Below are 23,423 nucleotides of genomic sequence, written 5' to 3' on the forward strand. Positions count from 1 at the left end.
CAGCAAAAATGGCTAATTAAAGTTGTCTAACTGGTCTGACTACAAGATTACAATGCAAGCTGACAACCTTGGATAAGAGGTGTTCTCTGCTTTCTCCCAGCATTACATGAATGCATCATAAGTTTTCCCTGACCTTTTGAGTGGATGTTAAATTTTAAGGAATATCAAGTGTAGCTGGAGTGTGTGCTTCTTTTCACAGAGGACCCTTATCCCAGCAGCTCCATAGACCTCAAGTGTAAGGAGCGTGTGACTGACAGCGATAGCGAGAACGGTTCGGGTGATGAAAGCGATCGAAAGGTAATGGCATTTATAGCTATCAGTTTAACACACACAGATTTCTTGAAAAATTTTAAAGGTGATTATCCTGTGTAACATCTGCATATCTCTCCTTTTCAGAGAGTTTTTGCTCCAGTCATTTGCTCTTCTGCTTCCTCCTCTTCCTCACACCATACTCCTCATGGTAGGAGTGTCTCACTGTCCTCTTACCCCACCACCAAGCGCTATGATGAGGGGAGATCAGGAGGGGGAGCGTTTTTGGACCACAGGAGGAAGGAAAGAGCAGAGGGAGAGAATAAGGATGCATTTGGAGGGGAGGAAGGTGGAAGTGGGCAAGCCTCTTCTCTCTCCCTTTCTTCTGGCCAGTCAGTCATGTCCACTTCTCCAGCCGGAGGGCCTCTTCCCTCATCAGTAAGTTCACTGGGGGCAAACCCACTCCTGAGGGTGGCCTCTACAGTGGTGACCAATGTAATGCGTCCTGTTATCAGCACACCACTCCCTATTGCCAGCAAACCTAGAGATGGAGCCACTTCATCCAGCCCTCATCCTTCCGAAAGGAAGTCTCTGACTCCCCAGCAGCAGCCGCAACTCTTGATTGGTTCAGCTTCAGGAGGCGGGGCCACAGCCACGGGGGGTGGGTACTATTCTTCGTCATCACCCAGTCCAGCTATGGGTCCAGGTGGTGTAGTGACTAATTTAGTGTTAGGAGGGGCTTTGCCTCCCCAACCCTCTATACAGCTTGTCACCCCCTCCCCACAGCCCCAGCCATCTCAGCCGCAGGCTCTTCCACCCACTGCTGTTTCAGCTCAGCATAGCCAAACCAACGGGCCCCTGCCTCTGCCCCTGCTTCAGCCCCAGTTCCTTCCTGCTTCCTCCCTGGCACCCCCTGGGAGTAAGGCCATCACTCAAGTCCAGTACATTCTGCCTACCCTACCTGCCAACACCAACCCAAAGAGTCCACCTCAGCAGCTCAGCCAGCCAACCAGTGTCTTCAACCTGCCCACAGCTCCACCGACACATGTGTCCTTGGCCAATGGAAAGCAGCAGGGTACAAGTCCACTGACGGGATACACGTCCAGCCCAGCAGTGGGAGTCGGCCCAGGAACTAGAGGTGAAAGTTCTAACAGGAGACACAGCACTGGAGCTAATAGTCAGTGTTGACTTCTAATGAAATGCTCATTCCCTCTGTTTATCTGCGTTTTCATTAGTGCAAGCACAGTCTCCGGTGCTCCAGGGTAAAATGCTTGTTCCCATGGCAACAGTGCGGACTGCGCCAGCGCCTGCCCAGCAGTTTCCGATTGTGGCTCCACCTCTTCCTGTCCAGAATGGAGCTCAGTCCGGAAGCAAGGTCAGCGGTGCTTCACTGATGACGTGTTTTTAAACCGTAGCCTTTTTTTTTTTTTTTTTTTTTTTAATCTGAGCAAAGCTGCAAATAAACATTTGTGTTGGTTCTTCTATCTTTATTTTTTCCCCCAGATCATCCATATAGCTCCCATGCCTGTTGTTCAATCTCAGCTGCCTCAGGGTGGAGCAGTACATCCTGCCAGCCCCTTCCCTGTAACAGTGGGCACAGCTGCTGTGGTAGCACCAGGATCAGCCCCCTCCCAGGCTGTTCTAGTGCCACCAGCACCCACAAGGTAGGAGATCTCTAACTGCAGTGAGACAGTGAATATGAATATGGGATCAATAGTTCACCAATAGCACTTGGTGACAGTGGGGAGGAAGAACTCCTGTTTAAAAGGAAGAGACCTCTATCAGAAACAGTTCTAAGGAGGGGCGGCACTCTGCTGCGACCAGCTGGGGGTTGGGAAAGTAGATGAAACTAGAAAGACAGCTGAGTAATAATAACACATGCACAGCTAATTCCTCCAACTGTTTCTTATGAGAAAGAAAGCATGATCTGTTGAATAGCCCTTTGAGCCAAAATTAAAAGAGGCATAAGAAAAGCGTTTTGTTCACTGAAGACTTGCTTGATCTGGCAGTGCAGGGCAACAATAGAAAAAAAAAAAACTCATCTGAAAAGCACCATTGATTTACCCACATTTGCCCCCCTCTTTGGATTTTCTTTCGTTGCACTCACTTTAAAAATGAAAATCCAGTAAATGCTTTACCTATAAATTACACAGCATGTGAGCAAGATGAGGAATTACCCTGCAGCCAAATGTTGACCTATCCGTTTCCCATTTTTCATAGCTAACTGGAACAGCTTTGGTGCTGTCAGCCTGTGTTAAACACATTTTAAATTCTAGTTAATAAATGAAGTGAAACTTCCAGTGTGGTTATTGGAGCTGTTTTTCACTACTCACAGTATTTCTAAACTTTCCACAGCTGTTCATAACAGTCGTGTTTGAATTGACATAAAGCATTTATATAATGGAGACTGATGTTTGACAGCTTAAAAGCTATTTTCTAACAGATAGATAAACCCAGCAATGCAACACATCACATGTCTGAAAGCAGCTGTAAACAAATGTGCCAGTAAGGCTTGACTCAGCTCTGATTAACAAGGACTCATTTATAAACATATGCCAGCCTTGTGCACCCTAGTCCCCAGTATCCCCGAGCTGCAGTTGATCTCAGTAATTGTTCAGTTATTGGAAGTGTCTTTGCATTAGGGCCGCAACAATTCATCGAGTAACACGATTACAAAAAAATCTTCGAGGCAAATTCTTGGCTTCGATGCTTCGTTTGTACTCAGTTGTCACAGTGTAAGCGTGAGCGTTTCACCCACATTTGTGACTAAAAATAGACCCGCAGTAGGAATGTATTTAAGAGCACGTGTGAACAAAAAGTATGACAATATTAAGGCCATACAACCCCCAGTTTTTCCACAAAAAGACTGATAGTACAACAGCAGCAGTGAAGATGATGCTGTCGTAGTTTAATGTGGAGCTGTCGTCAAGACGGTGAGCTCAGGTGGCATGAAAGAAAACAGCAGCACTTGTTACTTTAATCACTGTAAAAACCTTTACTTGGACAAAGCTGCATGCGAAGCTTTAAGCCCACCTGTTAAACAAGCTGCAACGTTTTAGCTGCTACATCCACCGCCATTTAGCTTAGACTACAAGGAATCTACGTTAATGCTATAGACGTTCACACAAAATATGCAGATGAGCCGTTAACCTAATCTAATAGGTTTAATTTAAATTAGGCAGATTGATAAAGGCTGCAACTGGCCCACTTTCTATCACAGCGATACCTGCAGCAAGCAGGGGTGAATCTAAAGGGGGGTATAGGGTGTAGTAAACCCCATACCCTCCTTTACAGCTTATTTCAAGGCTCTAGTAATGTAATATATAGATAAAAATTAAAACAAAATTCAAAACTTGCTTTTGTTTTTTTGTTAGCATGGGCAAGTGAAACTCTCAGCCACTGACCTGGGGCTGTTAGGTTGGACACTGAATTATTATTATTATTATTAATTATTAACATCTACACCATCAGAACATCTGTTTTCTGAATCAGGACGAGCTGCAGCTCAGTACAATACAAACAGTTCAGTTCAGAGAACATTTTTCTTCATTGCAGCCACCACATACAAGACTTACATGTGAACACACAGCAAATGTACCTCATCCAGGAGGTACAATATGGTCAGAACTCAGTCTGAAGTCTGTTGTTTTTATGGCCCTTTTTTTTTTTTTTTTTTTTTTATTGCCAACTGTCCAGGGTGTACCCTGTATCTCCCCCTATGATAGCTGTGATAGGCTCCAGATGTCTGTATTTGTTAACTGTCTATTTTGCATTTTTATTCTTTTTTTATTTGATTTTAATTTAGCAGTTTAGTTCTATGGATGGGTGTTTAATTCAGTTACACTATTAAAATGTGGTAATTTCTAAGGTGTAAACCAATGAGCAATCTCATTAATAAGGCAAAAGTATTTCTTATCTGCTAACTTACTTAATTGATAAGGTACTCGATTAACAAAGAAATCGATAGCTGCAGCCCTATTTTGCAGGCTTTATGCATATGACAGATGTGCTGTATATATATGCATAAATACTTACAGGGAACACGTTGATCCTCCCTTTACAGGTTCGCTGCTGTGCTTTCTTTGATGCAACATTAAAATGGAGAAGGCAAGCCACGCGTGCGGCTTCATTCATAATCTGTAGTAAACATCAGTTAACCAGCGATAATTCCCCTGAAATCATTTTGAGCTTAAAGACACGCTCTGTCTCCGTGTGCACTCAATTTGTTTACTTCTAAAATAGAAGTTAATCAGAAGGAGTTTTTTTACATGATGATTTTGCCCACTGGCTAGATCATAAAAGGTTTATTCAACAGTTTTAGACCAAATGAAATACTTTCTAAATGGGCCAGTTTATGCCTTCCAAGGTTTTAAAAAAGGCACTTTAATTCCAAACAGGCTCTTACTGCAGTTAATGGGGAAATAAAGCTCTCTGAGTAATCACAGACAATATCATAACAAGTTAACAGCTGGGTTATTAAAAACCAATATGCCATCTTTTCCTTGTAGCATATAAGCTGAAGCTGTGTAGCTTCTCCATATTTCCTGTAACACAGTGAGCAGACAACACGAGAAACTGAAATTCCAGCAGGGGTGCAGCTGTAACACTACAGCTCTATTCTGGATATGTTAGTCATGCTGCTGGTGGCCCAAGTTGCCTCTGCCTGCCACCCCCACACTACCTCTCATCTCCTCTCACTCACACACACACAGCACTAGTCATCTAGTGCTACTTGCTGTGATGTACACTCACCAACTGACCCTCACTGCAGCACTTCTCTTTTTGTCTTCCTCTTTCCTTCTAATCGTGTCTCTGTTCCCTGCACTCTTGGTCTGCCTCATTATTCTACTGTAACATGGGCTGTCGCTGCCTCTGCACCCTTCCTGACATTTCTTATTACAATAAATGTCATCCTCCTTCTGCCTGCTTCTTCTTGCCTTCTTCTTCTTCTTCTGTTTTTTTTTTTTCCATTTTATAATAATCACCTCACCTGTATCTGTACCTCCTGTCCAGGATCACCTACGTCCAGTCCACTCCAGGGGTACCATCCACCCTGCCACTAGTCTCCAATACAACAGCCTCCTCCCCTTCGCAGCAAGCTCTGCCAGTTCCCGGGTCTGCATACGTACCCTCGCCCCTTGCAACTCTTGGGTTCACAGCCATCGCCCCGCCTGGACAGACGCTGGTACAGCCGCTGATTGCAGGTCAGAGCTGTGGAAAAAATTATCCAAAGATCCTGTTTGGGGTTTTTTGTTTTTGTTTGTTTGTTTTAATACAGCAATTCTGTATTTTGAATACATCATGCTGTGTGGGTCACATAAGGCCCTCTGAATAATGTAGAAGTAACAATGCCAGCATCAAGGTGCACTGATGACCTTTTCTGTTAGCTGAAACATACACTAACCCTGCATTCATGTGCTCTTTGGATGATCCTGAGTTCAAAATATCTTCTTTGTTTAAGTAATACATTAATAGCTTTTTCCTGTTTAGAATTATTTTTATTATAGGCTGTTAGGCTAATAAATAACTAATCTAGGTCACTCTACGAGGAGGGCAACAAATGGTTAAAAACAGTCACATGACAAAATATATGTAAGCCAAAAAATTCATTTACTATGCATGAGTTTGTATCATTGTTAAACAAATTCTTATAATGTTCACTTTACATGGTGGATATGATGTTGAGGATGAGGATGAGATCAACAACTCAACTTTCTCTGACTTCCCAAGTTGCTTTTTCATCTTGGTTTAGCATTCATTTGAATTTTTAGCAGTAACAATACACAGCTTAAGCAACAATAAAAGTATAAAGTAATTAAAATTACAAAACACAGGTTGTAACTGGTCGATGGCACACTTCGTTACACAACAGTGTCAAAGACGTTGAGATAAGCTGGAGGACAAACCTTTTCTAGTCCCTTTTTTAAAGTGTGTAAACCATATAAATCATGTTTACAAAAACCATTTGTAAAGCTAGTTTTTGGTGAAGAGGAGCGTTGACAGAACGCCCTGAGTTCAGGATTAGAGGAGCTGCAGGGGAGAGCTGCACAGCCGGGAAGCAGGATGATCAAAGCACCTGGAAGTCCAAAGAGCAGCACAGCACAGATGTAGAGGAAAAGAGGGCCTCGGCTAAGATCTTACATCAGCTGGTCGAAGCTGTTACGATGTTGGGGTATATGGTGTCAGCTGTGGGGGGGGGAAATGGATGATTTTGTGCTCTCATGAAGGCTCATTTTCATAGTCTGAATTGGGGACTGTTTCTTTCCGTTTAAATGTGGTGCTCCTGCCTCCACCTGTAGGCAAGGTAGCCCCTCACTCGGACCCAGAAAACAGGTTTTCCAATGCTCTTAGCTAATGTATGAAATCTACTAGACTATTATGTCTCCGGGTATTTCCATGAGCTTATACAGTTACAAGCCACAGTGCACAAAGTTCACAAACTTGTTTAACTCTTGGCCCAAGTAGTAAAGTCAGTCTATTTATAGAGTACAGGGTTCAACAGCTTTTACTATCAAGAGCCAATTTGGACCTAAAGACAAAAAACAAAAGAAAAAATAACTTAATGTAGTGTAAAAATATAATATAAAATAAGAGATATAAGAAAGGTGACACAGCATTTTAAGTATACATTAACATTACTAATAAGGGTAAATCTTTTACCACTTGTGAGTTCTCTGCAGTGGGCTATTTATGATTATTCAATCCATTAACAATCCCTTTTCATTACAATAATAAATGTTTTTGATGCATTTAGACCACCATTGGAAAAAAAGACAAATTATTTACTTTTTAAACTTTTTCACCAACAAAATGGAACAGTTGTCAAGTAGAAATGTCCAGTAGCTATGAAGACATACAGGCCATTTTGAATCCTACCTGTGTTTGTACAAATGTTGAAGTTTAGCCTGTTTTGATAACAAATGAAGCTTAAAGTGTAAAAAAAAAAAAAAGGCCTGTTCCCATTTTAGTTTTTGACTAAAAAACTAAACCATACCTAATTAAAACCAAACATTTTATAGGCTAAAGTCCAGCTGTAGAAATCCATGTCCATGCACTCTTCCATTCCCCATTTTCCTCTCTGACTTTTCATTTTTGGATTTGTAGTACACAACATACTTGCATTTATATAGTAGTTTTCTAGTCTTATTAGCCACTCAAGCACTTTAGACTAAAATTCACATTATAAAGCTCTTTTACTCTGTTCACTCTGTACACTGTGCACTTTTATCATAGCCAGTTTAGAGTCGCCACTTAACCTAACATGTATGTGTGTAGACTGTGGGAGGAAGCCAGAGGCAAAGGAAAACATGCAAAGTGCACACAGAAAGCACATTTGACAGAGATGAAAAATCTTAATGCAGAACTACATCTCTCAGCTCCTACGAGATATCATATGATGACTTCTTGTTTTGTGGCCTTGAAGAGTTGCAGAGTAAGAGAGCAGATATCTCTCTTGGTATTAGATGTACAGAAGTGCTGGGAAAAGACTTTGCTCTTTTCCTGTTAAGCTTGACCTCTTCACCACCTATATATGCATATATAATAAAAATAAGCCTCTCCATAATTTAATATTGTGTACTTCCATTTCATACTCGGGTGGTTAAACAACACGTGTATATTATTTGCTTCCCGGTGTCTCTTTTCAGTAGTTACCTTCATCTGCATTAAGTGTTTTCAGCATTTATTTAGTGCATGGCACTGTGGGAGAGTGGATTCCATCAACTCCATTGAACCTGTGATTTTTCACTTGTTGGGCCAATTTATAAATCGCTACTTTATAGAGCCATTTCCAAAATGAAGTCTGATTTTTAACTATTTATTATTAACTGGTTAGAAAAACCCACACAACTTCAAAGAGTGTATAAATAAAGTAACCATTTTCATTTAGGTTAAACAGCCTTTGAATTAAAACACAAATTTTATAATTTAGTCCAAAACAAATATGCATTAAGTAATTTCAGTCATCCATAAATGAACTGAGTCAATGTTAATTATGTGTAAATAACCTCATCAGTTACACCCTCAGCCTTGCAGAGCAGCAGAGAAAATATACATTAGCTTATGAATAGTTTTGAGTAAAGTAACCATTAATTCTGTTAAACCTGAACTAATCCAGTTTGTACGTTTTTATTTATTCTCATATGAAATGAAGGGAATACACGAAAAAAAAGTACTGTTGGCAGTGTTAGCTTGTATTTTTGCCTTTGATATTGGCATTTCTAGTTTGCTTATATACTTAAACAAACATATCTCAGTAAAATCTTGGTTCAGTGAGTCCAGGTGGAAATAAAAGGAGGACAAATCTTGATTGATAGTTGTCAAGAAAGACTGTAATTTGTCAGATTATTGAGAGAAGAGAAGGAATAAGTATTCATCATGCTTAAAATGTCGCAGATCATCATAGCGATGTGGAAAATGATGAGTTTTTTGCTCTCTTGGTTTCCTGTCTCCTTCATCCAGGTCAACCACCACTCCTGGCCACAGCTCAGTCTCCGCAGCCCTCCACCTCAGCCCCTGCTTCAGGCTCCGGGGGCCAGATAGTAACTGCCATCTACCCTTCTTCACCTAACGTCACCATGGCAACAGGGGTGGTCTCCATGGCAGCAGTACCCCCCAGCGTGGTCTACTCTGTCTCCAGCCCATCGAGCGCTTCTCCCCACATCCTGCCCAAACACACAGCAACCCCCTCCATCATCACGCACCCACATCCTGACAGACAGACTGACAGGCACCTGCCTCCGGACAGACCCGTGGATCGACAAACTGACAGGCAGGCAGAACTGCTGACACATTCGGAAAGACAGCTTGAGAGGCAGACACAGACCTCCAGCAGCTCAGCGGCGCCTCCCAGTGGCTCAGCTGGGTCCATAAGGCCCTGCAGTCCTTCGCTTCAGATCCAAACACCCGGTACAACTGCACCCACTGTTTTTTAACCTGCCACTAAAGTTCATTGTTTGAATGAGTGAGTGAATACTTTCATTCATAAATATTTTTATTTCTTTTCTGGTTTACAGGAAGTACACCAGGCACACCCAAACTCACCCCGCTTCCTGTCAGGGTCCCACAGAAAGTGAAGGCAACAGTGGCCACCATTCCCGTAGGCAGCTATGAAGGAGGAGGCCGGGGGAAGGAGAGAGAGCGTGACAAAGACAGGGAGCGAGAACGGGAGCGGGAGAGAGAGAGAGAGCGGGAAAAGGAGAGGGAAAGGGAAGCTGCAGCCAACAGTCATTTTGCCTTTGATCCTGAACCGCCGGGGCAGACGGCGTCTCCATCAGCACATCCCATAGAGGAGCCAGCATCCTCGCTGGAGGGCTCCAGTGCTGGAGACTCCTCTGACTCAAGGAACAGGGAAAGCACAACCGCCAAAGAGGTGAGGGAGCATCACGTTCTGGCTTTTATTTCAAACACTACCAGAATAAAGTACTGAGCCGTATACGTGTAGCACCTCTGTTCTTGAATAAAATGCCTGTATTGAATTTCCTGTGCAGGCTGGGTGGAAGGAGTCCCTCCCCTCCTCTCCTCTCCCTCCTCCATCAGCCACAGAGCCCACCCTGCCACCTCCACAGACTGACAAAGAATGTCCCACACCCAAAAAGGTCAAAGCCCGCCCACCACCTCTGAAGAAGACCTTTGACTCTGTTGACAAGTGAGTTAATGCCTCTGTAAACCTCTGTGTTTGAATTATTGATGGACGGTGTATATATACTGTGTATTCTGTCTTTGTGTGTGTGTTGGACTGGAAGGGTGTTGTCAGAGGTGTACTTTGAGGAACGATTTGCCGAGCTGCCAGAGTTTCGGCCCGAGGAGGTTTTGCCGTCACCAACTCTGCAGAGCCTGGCCACCTCACCTCGTGCCATTCTGGGGAGCTATCGCCGCAAGAGGAAGAACTCAACAGGTCACACAAAGCACTTTGGGATACTTGGTGTCTGTAGAGCAGTTTCTTTGGCTTTCTGCTGATAATTACTGGACTTCAATAGTGCATTATAATTTTTACTTTAACATCCAAACTGTTGGAAATAATGCTCATTTATTTTATTTCTCTATCATTGTGTTTGCTTGGATTTAAATTTGTTTCCCTTCTGCTTCTAGATTTGGACTCGGCTACAGACGAGCAAATCTCTCCGAAGAGGAAGAGTCGGCGGCGTTCCAGCTGCAGCTCCGAGCCCAACACGCCTAAAAGTGCCGCTAAATGCGAGGGGGACATCTTCACCTTTGACAGAGCAGGTAGAGCACACAGAACAGCAAGGACAAGATGCAATATTCACATATACTTAAAGTGGACCTGTCACTTCCAGCCTTGATGATGTTCAGAGTTAGTGCAGCCTCTGACTAAAACAAGCTGATTTAGCTCCTCCCACTTAAGCCAGTTTTCTTCTCATTGGCTGCCTGTCACACACAGAAGGTCAGAGCAGGTGGGACTCTTGAGATCACAGGCAGAAATTGGATCTCTGTTCTCAGTAACATCATAAAGACCCCAAATTAGAAAGACTGTCTATACCTATGGCCTTTATAGCAGTACAAAGCCTGAGCTTTAGGTTCGCAAGGTTCAGTAATCTCTACATTTCGATCATACCGTTGTCTTCCTTTGTGATAGCTAGTAGCTAACACCATCATTACTGTTGCGGACAGGAAGTAGATTAAAGTACCCTTTTAAAGAATCATTGTTCACATACTGTAATGCACTAAAAAATTAAATTTAAAAATCAATTATTCTCATCAGGATCATGAAAATAATATATTTTAATGCATTAATGGGGAAATTAGCTAAAAATCAATGGTAGGCTATTGCTGATCACACTGAACATTATCCCTAATTTTTACACGCTAACCTCATTATTTGAGACTTGGCCCTGTTTTTAATATGAACATGCACTTTTGTAACAGTGTATGTATAAGACACATAAGCATGATACTGTAGGTCTCCTTTAATGTGAGACTTTTACCAGTGGTAGTTTATAGTGAGCTGTGATGCCTGTAATGATGTAGAAATGTAACAAGAGGGTTAAGGATTAAAGGAGAGTTTGTTTGTTTTTTTTTGGTGGGGGGGGATTTTTATCTTTTGTGTATTGATGACCTACTTTTTTAATTCATTTAATTCATTATTTTAATTAAAGTGAGTAAGCTTCCTAAGGCTTTTATTTTTTTGTCACTGTGATGTTAAAATTAGTTCAAAGTCCTCTCAAATTCCTCTCAGGGATCTAACAGTTTATTATCTCCAGCTTCTTTCCCAGCACCAGATGGAGAAGACATCCTGACTGAACTGGAGTTTGATAAGGTGCCGTACACTTCCCTGCGCCGAACGTTGGACCAGAGGAGAGCGCTGGTCATGCAGCTGTTCCAGGAGCAGGGCTTCTTCCCATCAGGTAAGGCGCACCCACCAATCAACACACTCTCATACTCACACACACAGTCACAGATTTCTGGTTCTGCATTCTGGTTGCAGACTTATCCCTGGTGATTTTGTTTACCTGTCTACAGCTCAGGCCACTGCAGCCTTCCAGACAAGATACTCGGATATATTCCCCACCAAGGTGTGTCTGCAGCTGAAGATCAGGGAGGTGCGGCAGAAGATCATGCAGACAGCTGCTCCTTCTGACGCCTCTATTTTAGGCGTCTCAGACTCAGCTGGCTCCATCGCCGGACCTTCTGGGTCTCAGTCAGGGGAAGGATCTGGGAGAGCAGGCGGAGACCCACATGATGAAGATGTGGAACACGGGACAGAAGCGAGCCCGGAGGATCCTCGTGATTCACAAGATTCTTCTAGATGAGGGGAGCTGGCAAGTTCGATTGACCCAACCGGTGTCTGTGGACCTTTCCACCCCCTCCCCCTACGCACTTTTCCTTATTCTCCTTAGTCTCCACTCTGCTCTCGCCAGATCACAATTTCTTCCCATCATCGGCAGTCGAATTCTGAGAGTGAGAGACATTTGTATGCAATGTCGGGACCTATTTTTTTTAATAATCTGTGACCATTGTACCAAAAATATTAAAAATTTAAAAAGGACATCTTAAAAACCAGTGGCACAATAACCACCACACATACACCCTGGAAAACTTTTCTCACACTTGAATTAGCACTCTGTATTAACCCACCTTGGAGAAAGCTCCCATTGATGCCAGTAAACGAAGGACCATTGTGTACAGCTGCACTCATTTGCCTTGAAGAAGAAAGTCTTCCCGTTTTGGAGGGAGAAACACGCTCAACCCTTTCTGAGACGGTGAAAAGCGGGCGGTGTTAAAAGAGGACGTTGTAGGTTTTGATATTTGTTTTGTTTTTATTAGTTTTAGAGGAGTAAAAGCAGTACAGTACCTGCTCGAGGAACAAACCCGTACGTAGTGACTAACTGTTGTGAGCTCGTCTTTGTTTTTCTGCTGACATTCGGGGGCTGGGCCCTCAACAGCCAGAAACTGATTTGATTTGATAAGTCATTGCAGTGGACCTGGAAAAGATGTGGGAGTTTTTTCCCCTCATATGTAGACCTTCAGGAGAGGCCTACTGGGAGTGACTAAAAAACTGACTGAAACTTAAGTGGACTTCTGGCAGTGCCATCATTCCTGCAGTTACCTGACTGGCCTCATCCTCCCTCCTCGCGACTGACCCTAGCACATGCCAGCGGGTAGGGACGAGCATTCCTGTGCCTCTCATTCGCTAGCCATTGAAGGAAGGAGGAGGGTCAGAGTCACCAGGCACATCCAGGCTCTTACTCATAGGACCTCGATCCTCTGTTGCCAAGCAGTTTTATTACCGTTTTGTTTTTTTTGTTTTTTAAGTAATTTGATTTGTATTTAACATTGTCATATTCACTTTGTTGTTGTACTATTCCTATGGTTATTATTATTATTATTATTATTATTATTATTATTATTATTATTATTACTACTACTACTACTCATATCATTGCAGTGAATCCCAGTTCTTAGTTCTTTTTATCATTGCGGGCAGATGTTTCCTTTATTTCTGCCAGATGTTTTTTTTTTTTTCTCTTTCTTTCTTCTTTTGTTTTTATATAATTTTGGAGGCAGGTGAGAGATGCTGCTCCACACCTGTACAGTTCCTCCGTTGTAGTCTTCCCTTGGCTGGCGTCTCACCTCAGCAAGGACCTGCGGTGCAGTTAATCTTTTTTTTTTTTTTTTTTTTTTTAACTGTTCATTTTAACAGACACAGACCTGACGTGGACCTTTATATTCATTCAGCAGTAATAAGCCGTATCGTTTTTATACAGCCCACCCCTACCCCTCCAGCAATGCCTCTCTGTCCCTCGATAAGTTTGACTCTATAGCCTCAACGTACATCTCCTTCCTCCACCTCTTTCCTCCCCTCCTTCCTCCCTTTGTCACTTTATTGCTCTTTCTAGACCTCCCTTTTTAGGCCGGGCCGAGAGAAACCCGGGGGAAGTGACGGGAGGGTGACAAATCAAAGAGAGCTGGGTGGATATAATACTGGTTGTGTCTTTGTGCAAGACTTGGTTGTGTTGTAAATAATTACTGTAGAGTCAGTAGACTCGTTATATTATTGATAAGGAAAACTGTCATTGAACATAAGTTGACTTTTAAGGCACCATTACTGAAGGTAAAACACATGAAATGGGGGGGAAAAAAGCAACTATAATAAATATGGCTATTAATGTTTTTGTGTTTTACTCCTTGTTTTGCTGTTCCAGTATGCAGGAGAGGAATTTATATAAATAATTTAAGTTTGTATCTGTATCTTTCAGTATGCAAATAAAAATAGGTGTTCAATTAAAGTGATTTTATTGCTGGCATTGTGAAAAGTGGGGTTTTCCTTAAGCAGAAATGCAACAGAGTGGTTTTATGGACGATAGATCGGTGGCAGATTAAAGGAAAAACTCAAAGGCTCAGTTTTAAGACCATAAACCTTTTTTTTCCAGCAGGGTTTAAGACTGGGTGTAATCTGTCTGGGAACCAAACATGGTGAGGTGCTGGATGACCTTATACCTTTAGCAGGACAACAGTGTTGCTTAGAATGGAGCTTCAAAGTCTCTGAAACTCCACAGGAGGGATGGAGCGCCAGATTTGCAAAATATATTCCCTCATTTGTTGTTTTTATAGTGGAAGTGTTCAAATCTGTCATCTTTAAGGTTTTCCTGCACAGAGTAAGGATTCAGTCGAGGTGGTTTGAACTTCTAACTCACTAACTAGGTGATGATATTCATTTTCCAACTGGGAGAAGGCCCTGGGGTAGATCCAGGACGTGTTGGCGAGTTTTTAAGTGTTGTTGAACTCTCTGATCACCAAGCTTCTCCTTCATACCTTTCCTTGACCTCATTTGTCATCGAGGTTAAGGAAAAGCAGATAGATAATTTGACCTTTTATCTCTCAGCTGGCCAGGGAATACTGCAATGTGCCCTCAAAAGAGCTGGAGGAGGTGGCTGGGGAGAGGGAGGTGTAGGTATCCCTGATTAGACTCCTCCCACTGTGACAGGACCTGAATAACCATCAGAAGATGGATGAATGAATGGAAAGAAAACAAAATGCTCCAGCCAGAGCCACAGGAAAACCAGCAGAGTTGTAATAAAGTAAATGTTTTTAAACCTATTTATTTGAGAATATTCCACTCATGCAAGTCATGCCAGTGGAAAAACCCAAATCAGAGCCACGAGATCCCCTCACTGTACGCAACAGGCTTCAGATGTTTCCTTTAATGTGTCACCTGGCTGTCCGCGCTCTATTTGTTCTTAAATTCCTCCCACCAACGATGTGAGAAGAGCGGGCGAGATAAAGGTGATGGGGATTTCACTAAAATATGATGTGTGCCACAATGGCATCATAAACTTTTGTTATGACCCAACTACCGCTGTACTTTATGATGTACTTTATATTTTAGGGGTACTTTTAATCGCACATTTGATCATCTTAAAAATAAATAATAGACTAGCTGTTTGAAGAGACCTCCCACTGTGGTTTGAATATTCCATTTTCCTTGTTCTGGGTCACGGGCAAGAGGACAAAGGAGACAAGCAGATTAGAGAAATGGGGAATGTGATGAATACTTATGATCTTAAAAAAAAAAAAAAAAGAGGCATTTATTGATTTGATTTATTAACAAGCTGACCAAACATTTAAACAGAGGAAAACAAAATCACATCCAAATGATAAAATATACCATTAATAATACAAATATGATCTGTGGCACAACCAGTAGTCCTTATTCATCACCAACAGCATATCCTTTATTTCAGTGAGCATAGTTTCATTAGATTTTAATGCCGAGCCATCTCAGAGGTCACTAAATAAGGGGAGGGGACGTACTTTGGTCTGTTTGCCGAAATTATTTTATCTCTTGTTTAAGCACTCTTATCTAGCCGTTCATTAGCTGGTTTCAGTACTCAAGTCTCCTCCTCACAGTAGTCGATTAGTCTTTAAGTCACAATTAGGACTCGCAGTGAAAGCTTTTAAAGGTAAACTTATTTTTTGGTGATTCAGAGGAGCTGCAGTCCGTCCACGGCGACCGTGTCCATGGCGAGTCCGTTCTCCAAAGCTGTGTGATAGATCTCCAGGGCCTGCTCCAGGGGCAGCACCGCTCCTTCGCTGGTCTCAATGATGGCGATCGTCTCCCCGAATTCATTACACATGATGGTTGGTGCCTGTGAGGAGGGAAATTCGAAATATCAATATAGACTGACCTCAACATCTGAACCTTTACCTGTGTTAAAAAGCATAAAAACTGGCCTAATCTAAACCAGATTAAAATTTAAGATTAAAGATTAAAACAGATTAAAAAAGGGGGAAATCATCTCTCACCTGCTGTAGATCAGAGGACTGGATTTGGATGACCTGAGGCTGCCCATTGGATACCTCCACGGCCGAAGCGTCCACCACGGCCACGGCGGAACTGGCCTCCAGGGCGGCTTGAGCGGCGGCCTCCTCGTCCAGCCTCTGCTGCCTCACGTGGGTCTTTTTGTGGTTCCTCAGGTTAGAGAAGGTCTTGAAGGCTTTGCCACATAGGGGGCACACGTGCGGCCGCTCGCCTGTGTGCGTTCGACGGTGTTCTGCCAGATGCATGCTCTGGATGAAACCCTTTCCGCAGATCTCGCAGCGGAACGGCCTTTCGCCCGAGTGCGTGCGCAGGTGTTCTCGCAGGTGCGTGTTCTGACGGAAGCGCTTTCCGCACACTTGGCAGGGGAATGGGCGCTCACCTGTGTGGACGCGCTGGTGAAGTGCCACTCCGGAGGACGACACAAACAGTTTGCCACAGAGGGGACACTGGTGAGCTTTGGGCCTCTTCCCCGGGGTGCACCGTGGCCGCCCAGGCCCCAAGGTGAAGTGGCTCAGCCTGTGAAGTCGTAGATTGGCGGGAGAATTGAGCTTCTTCCCACAAACGTTACAATCCAGGCTCCCTCTCACGTGGCTGGCTGAATCCCCGGACTCGGATGTTGAGGTGGACGGCTCCAAGGTCAGATCTTTCCCTGCATCTCCTTGGCTGCCAGTCTGCTTGCCCTCCTCTGACTCTTTAGCTGCCTGGACCAGCCCAGGGTGCTCTTGCAGGCAGTGGCTTTCTCGCTGCCTATTGGTCAGGAAGCCAGCCTCACAGTGAAAACAGGGAAAAGGCGCTGGAGATCCCGGATGTTGCGTGAAGCGATGTGCTGCCAACTTAGTGGGCCAGCGGAAAGTGGCGGGACAGTCTGGGCAGCTCAGCGTGGCAGCGCTAGAGTGAAGCAGGCTGTGCTGACGGAGGTTAGACGACTGCGAGAAGGAGCGGTGGCAGACGTCGCAGCGGTACGGCCGCACGCCCGAGTGGATGAGGTTGTGCCTCGTCAGGTTGGCGAGAGATGAGAAGGTTTTGCCGCAGTCCGAGCACTGGAAGGGCCTTTCGCCGGTATGCGTGCGTATGTGGTTTCGCACGTGGATCTGCTTCTTAAAAGACTTTCCACACATGCCGCACACAAAGCTGCGATCGGGAACGTGGGATTTGCGTCGGTGTTGTACGAGCTGCAGCTGCGAGGTGAATGTTTTAGGGCACGAACGACAAGAAAAGGACCCCTTTTCCGATGGTGTAGCCGATGCAACGTCTGCTTCATCCGTGGGGCTAGAGGACACCGCCACACCCGCGTCACCCCCGGCAGCAGGCTCTGAAGCGGAGCCATCTTTCGCCTGCTGCACATCATCAAGTTTTTCTTCACATGGCTCAGACACCTCCATGCTGTTTTCCCCCACCTTCTTCTCATCTTCACGTCTTTCTGCTTTGCTCTGAGGGCTTTGTTTAGTATCTCCCAATTTTACTGTGTCTTCCTCGGTGAGAGGAGCCAGCAGGTCTATTTTTGCCTCATCATTGGGGAAATACTTCTTCATTCTTGCTCTTTGCAGGATGGCAAGAGCAGAGGCAGATGCTCGTCTCGGAGCCGAGACCTAGAGAAGACAACAGGCACGCGTCAGATTGAAAAGTTGTTTTAACTTGGAAGTTTGTGGAGGCAATAACGAAGGTGGTGTGCTTATTTTACTACCGCAGGGACAGGGATGGATGCTCCAGATGTGTCACGGTTGAGGTGGATTCGACGGTGGTAGAGATACTTGGTCATGTTAGTGAAAGTTTTGTTGCAGAAATGACACTTATGAAGGGGGTCTGCAGTGTGGGACTTCCTACAAGAAATCAGGAGAAGGAGATAGAAATAACTAGATCTTAAAAAGTGTCTGGTCTCTTTCCAGAAATCATGAAAATAAATAAATAACTACACAAACCTTTGTGTTAGTTCCATGTAGGAACCATTTCCTTTCTACTGTTTGCTTCTACCAACTAAAGAAACGAGGAGCGCGCTGAAGAAGACATCACTAATGCTTAGATCCTGTCACGAGCGTGAGGCTCTAGTCACAAGGTCATGAATGCTGTCTTTATATAGACACAAAACACTTCTACACAAAGCTCCCAGTTCTTTAAAGAGTAGTTAACTAATTACCGATCATCTTCAAAGAAATGTTTTATTTAAAGCATTTTTGTTGCGTTTCCAAACTCATCTCAATACAGAAACAGTGTTAGTGAAGGTTACAAATGTTCTTCTTGACAGTGGACTCATCTCTGTGCTTGTCCTCGATACTGTTGACCATAATATTTTATTACAGAGATTAGATTGTGCTGTTGAATCAATTCTACCTGATAGATTTCAATTTGTTCATGTAAACTGGGAGTCCTCCTCAACCACTGAGATTAATTATGGAGTTCCACAGGGTTCAGTGCTTGGTCCAATTTTATTTACATAAGTGCTTCCCTTAGGCAGTACTATTAGAAGACATATCATATATTTTCTTTTGCTTTGCAGATGACACCCAGATTTATCTATCCATGACAAACAAGTTAAACTGCAGGAATGTCTTAAAGACATAAAGACCTGGCTGACGTCTACTCTCCTGTTTCTAAATTCAGATAATGCTGAGGTTATCATACTCGGCCCTAAAAATCTTAGAAACATGGTGTCTAACCAAATGTATACCCTGGATGGTTTTCTCTTGGACCCCAGTAACACTGTGAAGAATCGTGGGGTTATTCTTGACCAGGATATGTCCTTCAGTAAGCATATTAAACAAATACATAGAACTGCTTCCTTTCATTTGCACAATATCTCTAAAATTACAAACATCCTGTCTCAGAATGATGCTCAAAAATGAGTTCATGCATTTATGACTTCTAGGCTGGACTACTGTAATTTTTTATTATCAGGATGTCCTAAAAGCACTGACAGGGACTAGAAAGAGAGAGAGCATATTTCTCCCTTACTGGCTCCCTTCATTGGCTCCGTGGTAAATCCAGAATTGAATTTCAAAATCCTGCTCCTCACATACAAAGTCTTAAATAATCAGTCCCCATCTTATCTCAATAACCTGATAGTACCATATCACCCCATTAGAGCACTTCGCCCTCAGCCTGCAGGCTTACTTGTTGTTCCTAGAGAATTTAAAAGAGCCTTCAGCTTTCAGGCCCCTTTTCTGTGGAACCAGCTTCCAGTTTGGATTCAGGAGACAGACACTATCTCTGCTTTTAAGATTAGGCTTAAAACCCTGACCCTGAATCCTCCCTTAGTTATGCTGCAATAGGTGTAGACTGCTGGGAGATTCCCATGATACATTCAGTATTTCTTCTTCAGTCACCTTTCTCACTCACTATGTGTTAACAGACCTCTCTGCAGTGAATCATACTTGTTATTAATCTCTGGCTCTCTTCAACAGCATGTCTTTTGTCCTGTCTTCCTTCTTTCTCCCCAACCAGATGCAGCAGATGGCCGCCCCTCCCTGAGCCCGATTCTGCTGGAGGTTTCTTCCTGATAAAAGGGAGTTTTTCCTTCCCACGGTCGCCAAAGTGCTTGCTCATAGGGGGTCATATGATTGTTGGGTTTTTCTCTATACGTATTATTCTACAGTCTACCTTACAATATAAAGCACCTTGAGGCAACTGTTGTTTTGATTTGGCGCTGTATAAATAAAACTGAACTGATGAAGCATATAGTTTGGCCTGGTTACGGTAACCCTGAATCCTCCCTTAGTTATGCTGCAGTTTATGGTCCAGCAGGAGTAGTCGATCTGCAGTCTGGGGATGGCCTGTCTACCTGCATTGAGTTCTATTATCAGGTGAAGGAAGTGTATAAAATATGTGGTACAACCAGCCTTTAGGTAAGTGCTGCTGTGAACTGGTGCTATATAAATAAAACCGAGTTGAATTCAAACTGCTCACAACCAGGTTTGTGAAATTTTTCATGGGTTGTGAGAAGATATGAGAGGTTAATCAGAAGCCATACATTTCCATTATATTCAAGAAAAAGGCAGAAATTTCTGGGAAGCTCACCTCTCCATAATTCAGACTGACAAACAGCACTACAGGTCAGAGCAAAAACATTTGATTTGGGGGTGAAAGGTTTTTTTTTTTTTTAAAGGCTGCCGTGGTGTTACCAAGCACTCACCTGTGCATGATCAGAGTCATCTCGGTGGTGTAGCCGTTGCCACAGTCCACACAAAGATATCGGGCCACGCCTGAGTGCGTGCGCATGTGCGTCTGCAGCGATGTGGCCTTCTTGAATACCTTCCCACACTCCGGACATTCGTGTGTTCCCTGTTCATGCACACGCTTGTGAGCGGCCAGCCGGTTGACTGAGGTGAAGGCTCGGTTACAGAGCTCACACTGTTGGGGTTTAGCCCACACAGCAGGTTTTTTTTCTGCTCCTCTGATCCGTATGTCCTCCACCTTCTCGGTCATCTCCTCCCTCCATCGCACCTCCTCAATGCCACTCATGACCCCTGGCTCGCCGCTCTCTTTGTCCTGGCCCAGGAAGTGATCTCCCTGGTGTTGGAGGAAGTCTTCCGGTGTCTGGAAGAGAAGGGAGCACTCTGAGCATTCGTACGGGTGGATGACCACCACCTCTGTCTGCTGCTGCTGCTGGCTGTCAGGGTGGACACCTGGAGCCAGCCTTAACTCCAGTCTCTGGACGCCATTCTCCAGCTTTACTGAGGAGCTGTGGCCCACAGAGGGTAACAGAGGGGGCAGCTTGGAGCGCCGGCGACCAGGAGTGGTGGAGCTATCTGCCAGAGCTTGAGCTGTCAGGATCTGCAGGTGCATAGTGGCAGAACCTGGAGTCGGAGTTACAGGAGGCAGCAGAGAGGAGCGGCAGGTTGCGGCAGGTTTAGAGGCAGAATGGTGTTTCCTCTGCTGTTGTTGCTGCTGCTGATGAGCGAGCACCTGCAAAACACACGGAAATGTTCAGAAAAAAAATTAAAAATAGTTCCCACCCCTGTGTGTCGTCTCAGGGTTTAAATCAAAGTACCTGAGCCAAGATTTCTCCAGCCTGCTGCTCACTCAACACGTAGTTCTGCACGTTGTTCAATGGAGTGACGGTGCCGTCCGGCTGTAACACGTACTCCTGTTGCAAGGCAACAAAAACATGAATTTCTGAATTAAAAGCATAAAATGCACCAAAAAATAAACAAAATTGACATTTTCTCCTTTGCTAAGTTCCTCTAATTATTAAATATTTTACATATTTTTCTAGATTTGATGTCTTGAGGCTTGACACTCTAGAAAAGCAGAACTAGAACTATAGTCACAGGAACACACTGTGCTCAGACGTTCACATACATTCACCATGGGTGTGAATGTCAAGGTGGTTTCTGGCTTTTATTGATTTCTTTGAACTGTTCCATTTCCAGGGTGGAATGACTTTAAAATCATATACATGTATGTTGTGCAAACTTAAATCTCCCCCATCAAGTCGCACTTCAACCAGATGTTTTTGGTTTTTCCATCATCAAGCATCTGCCTGGATATTTGACCACTCTTCTGGGAGAATTCATCTAAATTGGTTGGCTTCCTAGCACAGACCTGGCTTTTAAACTTAGTCAACAAATTTCCAATAGGGCTGAGGCCCTCAGGTCCAGAAGCTTAATGTTAGCATTTTACCATCTCAATCATCAGCACCAGAGTCTTTACCAGAATTGTCTCAAAAGCCTGCCAAAAAAACAAAACAAAACAAAAAAATCCTGGCAAAAACCTCCAAAACAAACAAACAAAAAATAACCCATAACCCAAATAACCCATTCACATTACACCATCTGTGGGACCAGCCTGGAGGGGAACCACATTGGTTCTTTTGTTTAATTATACATATTTGAGACATTAACAAATGGACCTACACCTGTCATACTAATGAGTAGAACACCAATTAATATTTTAACACTGTGTCAAAGTGTGCTTTGGCTCTCTTACTGTGGTCTCGGTGTTACTGTGTGTGCTGCTCCTGCTGTGGGTCCGCCGGTGCTCCAGCCAGGTATCAGGTGAGTCAAATAGAGCCAGGCAGTCAAGACACTGGTACTGCACAGGTCCTGCCGTCTGGGCCTCTGAGCCGGCTTCCTCCGCCTCCATAACCTCACACAGCTCTATACAATGGTCATAAACAAAGGTGGTTAGTGATGTCTTAAAGTAGCCATATAAGCAAAGCACCAATATCCTAACACTCCAGTTTTTCATACATGATCAAAAACACAAATAAATCTCATACCTTGTTGCTCCACCTCAATTCCAACCTCTCTCATGTGCATCTCCTGGTGCTGCAACAGCTCCTCTGGGTTCATGAGGAGGCTCCCACACTCCAGACACTGGTACTGCTGGCTCTGGCCCACCTCTGGGACACCGTGGATGGTCACGGCCTCTGTTACCTCACCCTCCCCTTCTCCTTCTTGGCCCATGTGGATCTGCTGATGGACCAGCACATCCTCCAGGGTGTTGAAGAGATGGTGGCACTCGCTGCACATATACTGGTGCTCCACATACACTCCCTCCGCTTCCTCCTGTTGCTGCTCAGCCATTATAGCAATGAGTTTGGGACAAGTGAGGCAGTGGTGAGTCCTACACTGAAACTTCACCTGTAGGAAACAAAAATGTAAAACGAGAAAAGCCATAAACGTCTTATAATAGAGGACTTTCATTTTTACTGTTAATCTTTCGTGTAAACAAACAAGCAAGCAAGCAAGCAAACAAACAAACAGTAATACTCGTACACATATTAGGGAGAAAAGCCGGTATCAAACAAGGCAATTTTCAGTCGTCAACCAAAATCAGGGCCTCTGTCACAACACCAGGATCTTTTACGCTATATAAACTAACAAATCACTATCTGATATCCTCACAAATGTGATCCATATCAGAGTTTGCCGCGTGTGATGGCATATGGAGAGCTGTTGGCGGCGCTCCCTCCGATACTGCAGACCTGTTTCTCGGCACCGCGGTTTCCTGACGCCAGCTGCCCGCTTCATCGGGCGGTCCGTCAGGCGGCGCTACCCACTTTTCCCCGAAGCTCTCCGGCTTCAACGGCCGGGCCCTTCTTCCCCCTTACCTCTCATTTACTCTCGTTGGACAATCCCTCGTGTAGTCATCACTCTTGGTCCACCCGGCCTTTTGATTAATTTTTTTGTTAGGCTCTTCTCACCGTGGGTAATACTGATATTAAAAAACTAATAAGCGTCCGCTGGAATTAACGTTACAAAGCGTGTAATGAAACGTTTACCCGCCGATCGCCTCCATTCTTGTGATACTTCGCCCCGCCCAATGCGGTAGCGTTAACATTTTAGACCCTGTCATTGGATAAGTTGATTGTCATTCACAAACTGCGATTGTTTCCCGGGGATTGTAGTTTTTTTGAAAGTAGAAATACTTGTTTTTGTTTGGTTTTTGAGTACTTTTA

The 23,423-nt window shown here is 44.0% G+C and overlaps 2 protein-coding genes across 8 annotated transcripts in view; one reads left to right on the forward strand and one right to left on the reverse strand.

Moving 5' to 3' along the window:
• Nucleotides 1-14,003, forward strand: part of cicb (capicua transcriptional repressor b) — a 43,612-nt gene extending 29,609 nt beyond the window's left edge. For 5 of the 6 annotated variants that reach the window (XM_025911682.1, XM_005455524.4, XM_005455525.4 and 2 more), the window contains 12 exons: nucleotides 200-297; nucleotides 397-1,387; nucleotides 1,485-1,624; nucleotides 1,753-1,913; nucleotides 5,263-5,453; nucleotides 8,710-9,156; nucleotides 9,264-9,619; nucleotides 9,738-9,895; nucleotides 9,984-10,144; nucleotides 10,339-10,473; nucleotides 11,469-11,612; nucleotides 11,728-14,003. In XM_025911682.1, coding sequence (XP_025767467.1) covers nucleotides 200-297; nucleotides 397-1,387; nucleotides 1,485-1,624; nucleotides 1,753-1,913; nucleotides 5,263-5,453; nucleotides 8,710-9,156; nucleotides 9,264-9,619; nucleotides 9,738-9,895; nucleotides 9,984-10,144; nucleotides 10,339-10,473; nucleotides 11,469-11,612; nucleotides 11,728-12,017 — 3,272 coding nt within the window. In that variant the 3' untranslated portion in view covers nucleotides 12,018-14,003. The remainder of the gene's footprint in view (nucleotides 1-199; nucleotides 298-396; nucleotides 1,388-1,484; nucleotides 1,625-1,752; nucleotides 1,914-5,262; nucleotides 5,454-8,709; nucleotides 9,157-9,263; nucleotides 9,620-9,737; nucleotides 9,896-9,983; nucleotides 10,145-10,338; nucleotides 10,474-11,468; nucleotides 11,613-11,727) is intronic. The other variant, XM_025911683.1, reaches the window with a different exon arrangement.
• Nucleotides 14,004-15,291: 1,288 nt separating this feature from the next.
• znf526 (zinc finger protein 526) lies at nucleotides 15,292-23,302 on the reverse strand. 2 transcript variants are annotated; one of them, XM_005455527.4, is made up of 8 exons: nucleotides 23,076-23,302; nucleotides 22,242-22,605; nucleotides 21,950-22,119; nucleotides 21,012-21,107; nucleotides 20,154-20,926; nucleotides 17,712-17,847; nucleotides 16,012-17,616; nucleotides 15,292-15,854 (listed from the first exon to the last, which is right to left on the reverse strand). In XM_005455527.4, the coding sequence occupies exons 2-8, from the start codon at nucleotides 22,546-22,548 to the stop codon at nucleotides 15,690-15,692; spliced, it is 3,252 nt and encodes a 1,083-aa protein (XP_005455584.1). In that variant the 5' UTR covers nucleotides 22,549-22,605; nucleotides 23,076-23,302; the 3' UTR covers nucleotides 15,292-15,689. The 2 variants fall into 2 exon arrangements, with proteins under 2 accessions (XP_005455584.1, XP_005455585.1); XM_005455528.4 differs by lacking the exon at nucleotides 23,076-23,302 and adding an exon at nucleotides 22,741-23,017.
• Nucleotides 23,303-23,423: the final 121 nt, after the last annotated feature.

Source organism: Oreochromis niloticus, linkage group LG11 (genome assembly GCF_001858045.2).
Source record: "Oreochromis niloticus isolate F11D_XX linkage group LG11, O_niloticus_UMD_NMBU, whole genome shotgun sequence".
NCBI lineage: Eukaryota > Metazoa > Chordata > Actinopteri > Cichliformes > Cichlidae > Oreochromis > Oreochromis niloticus.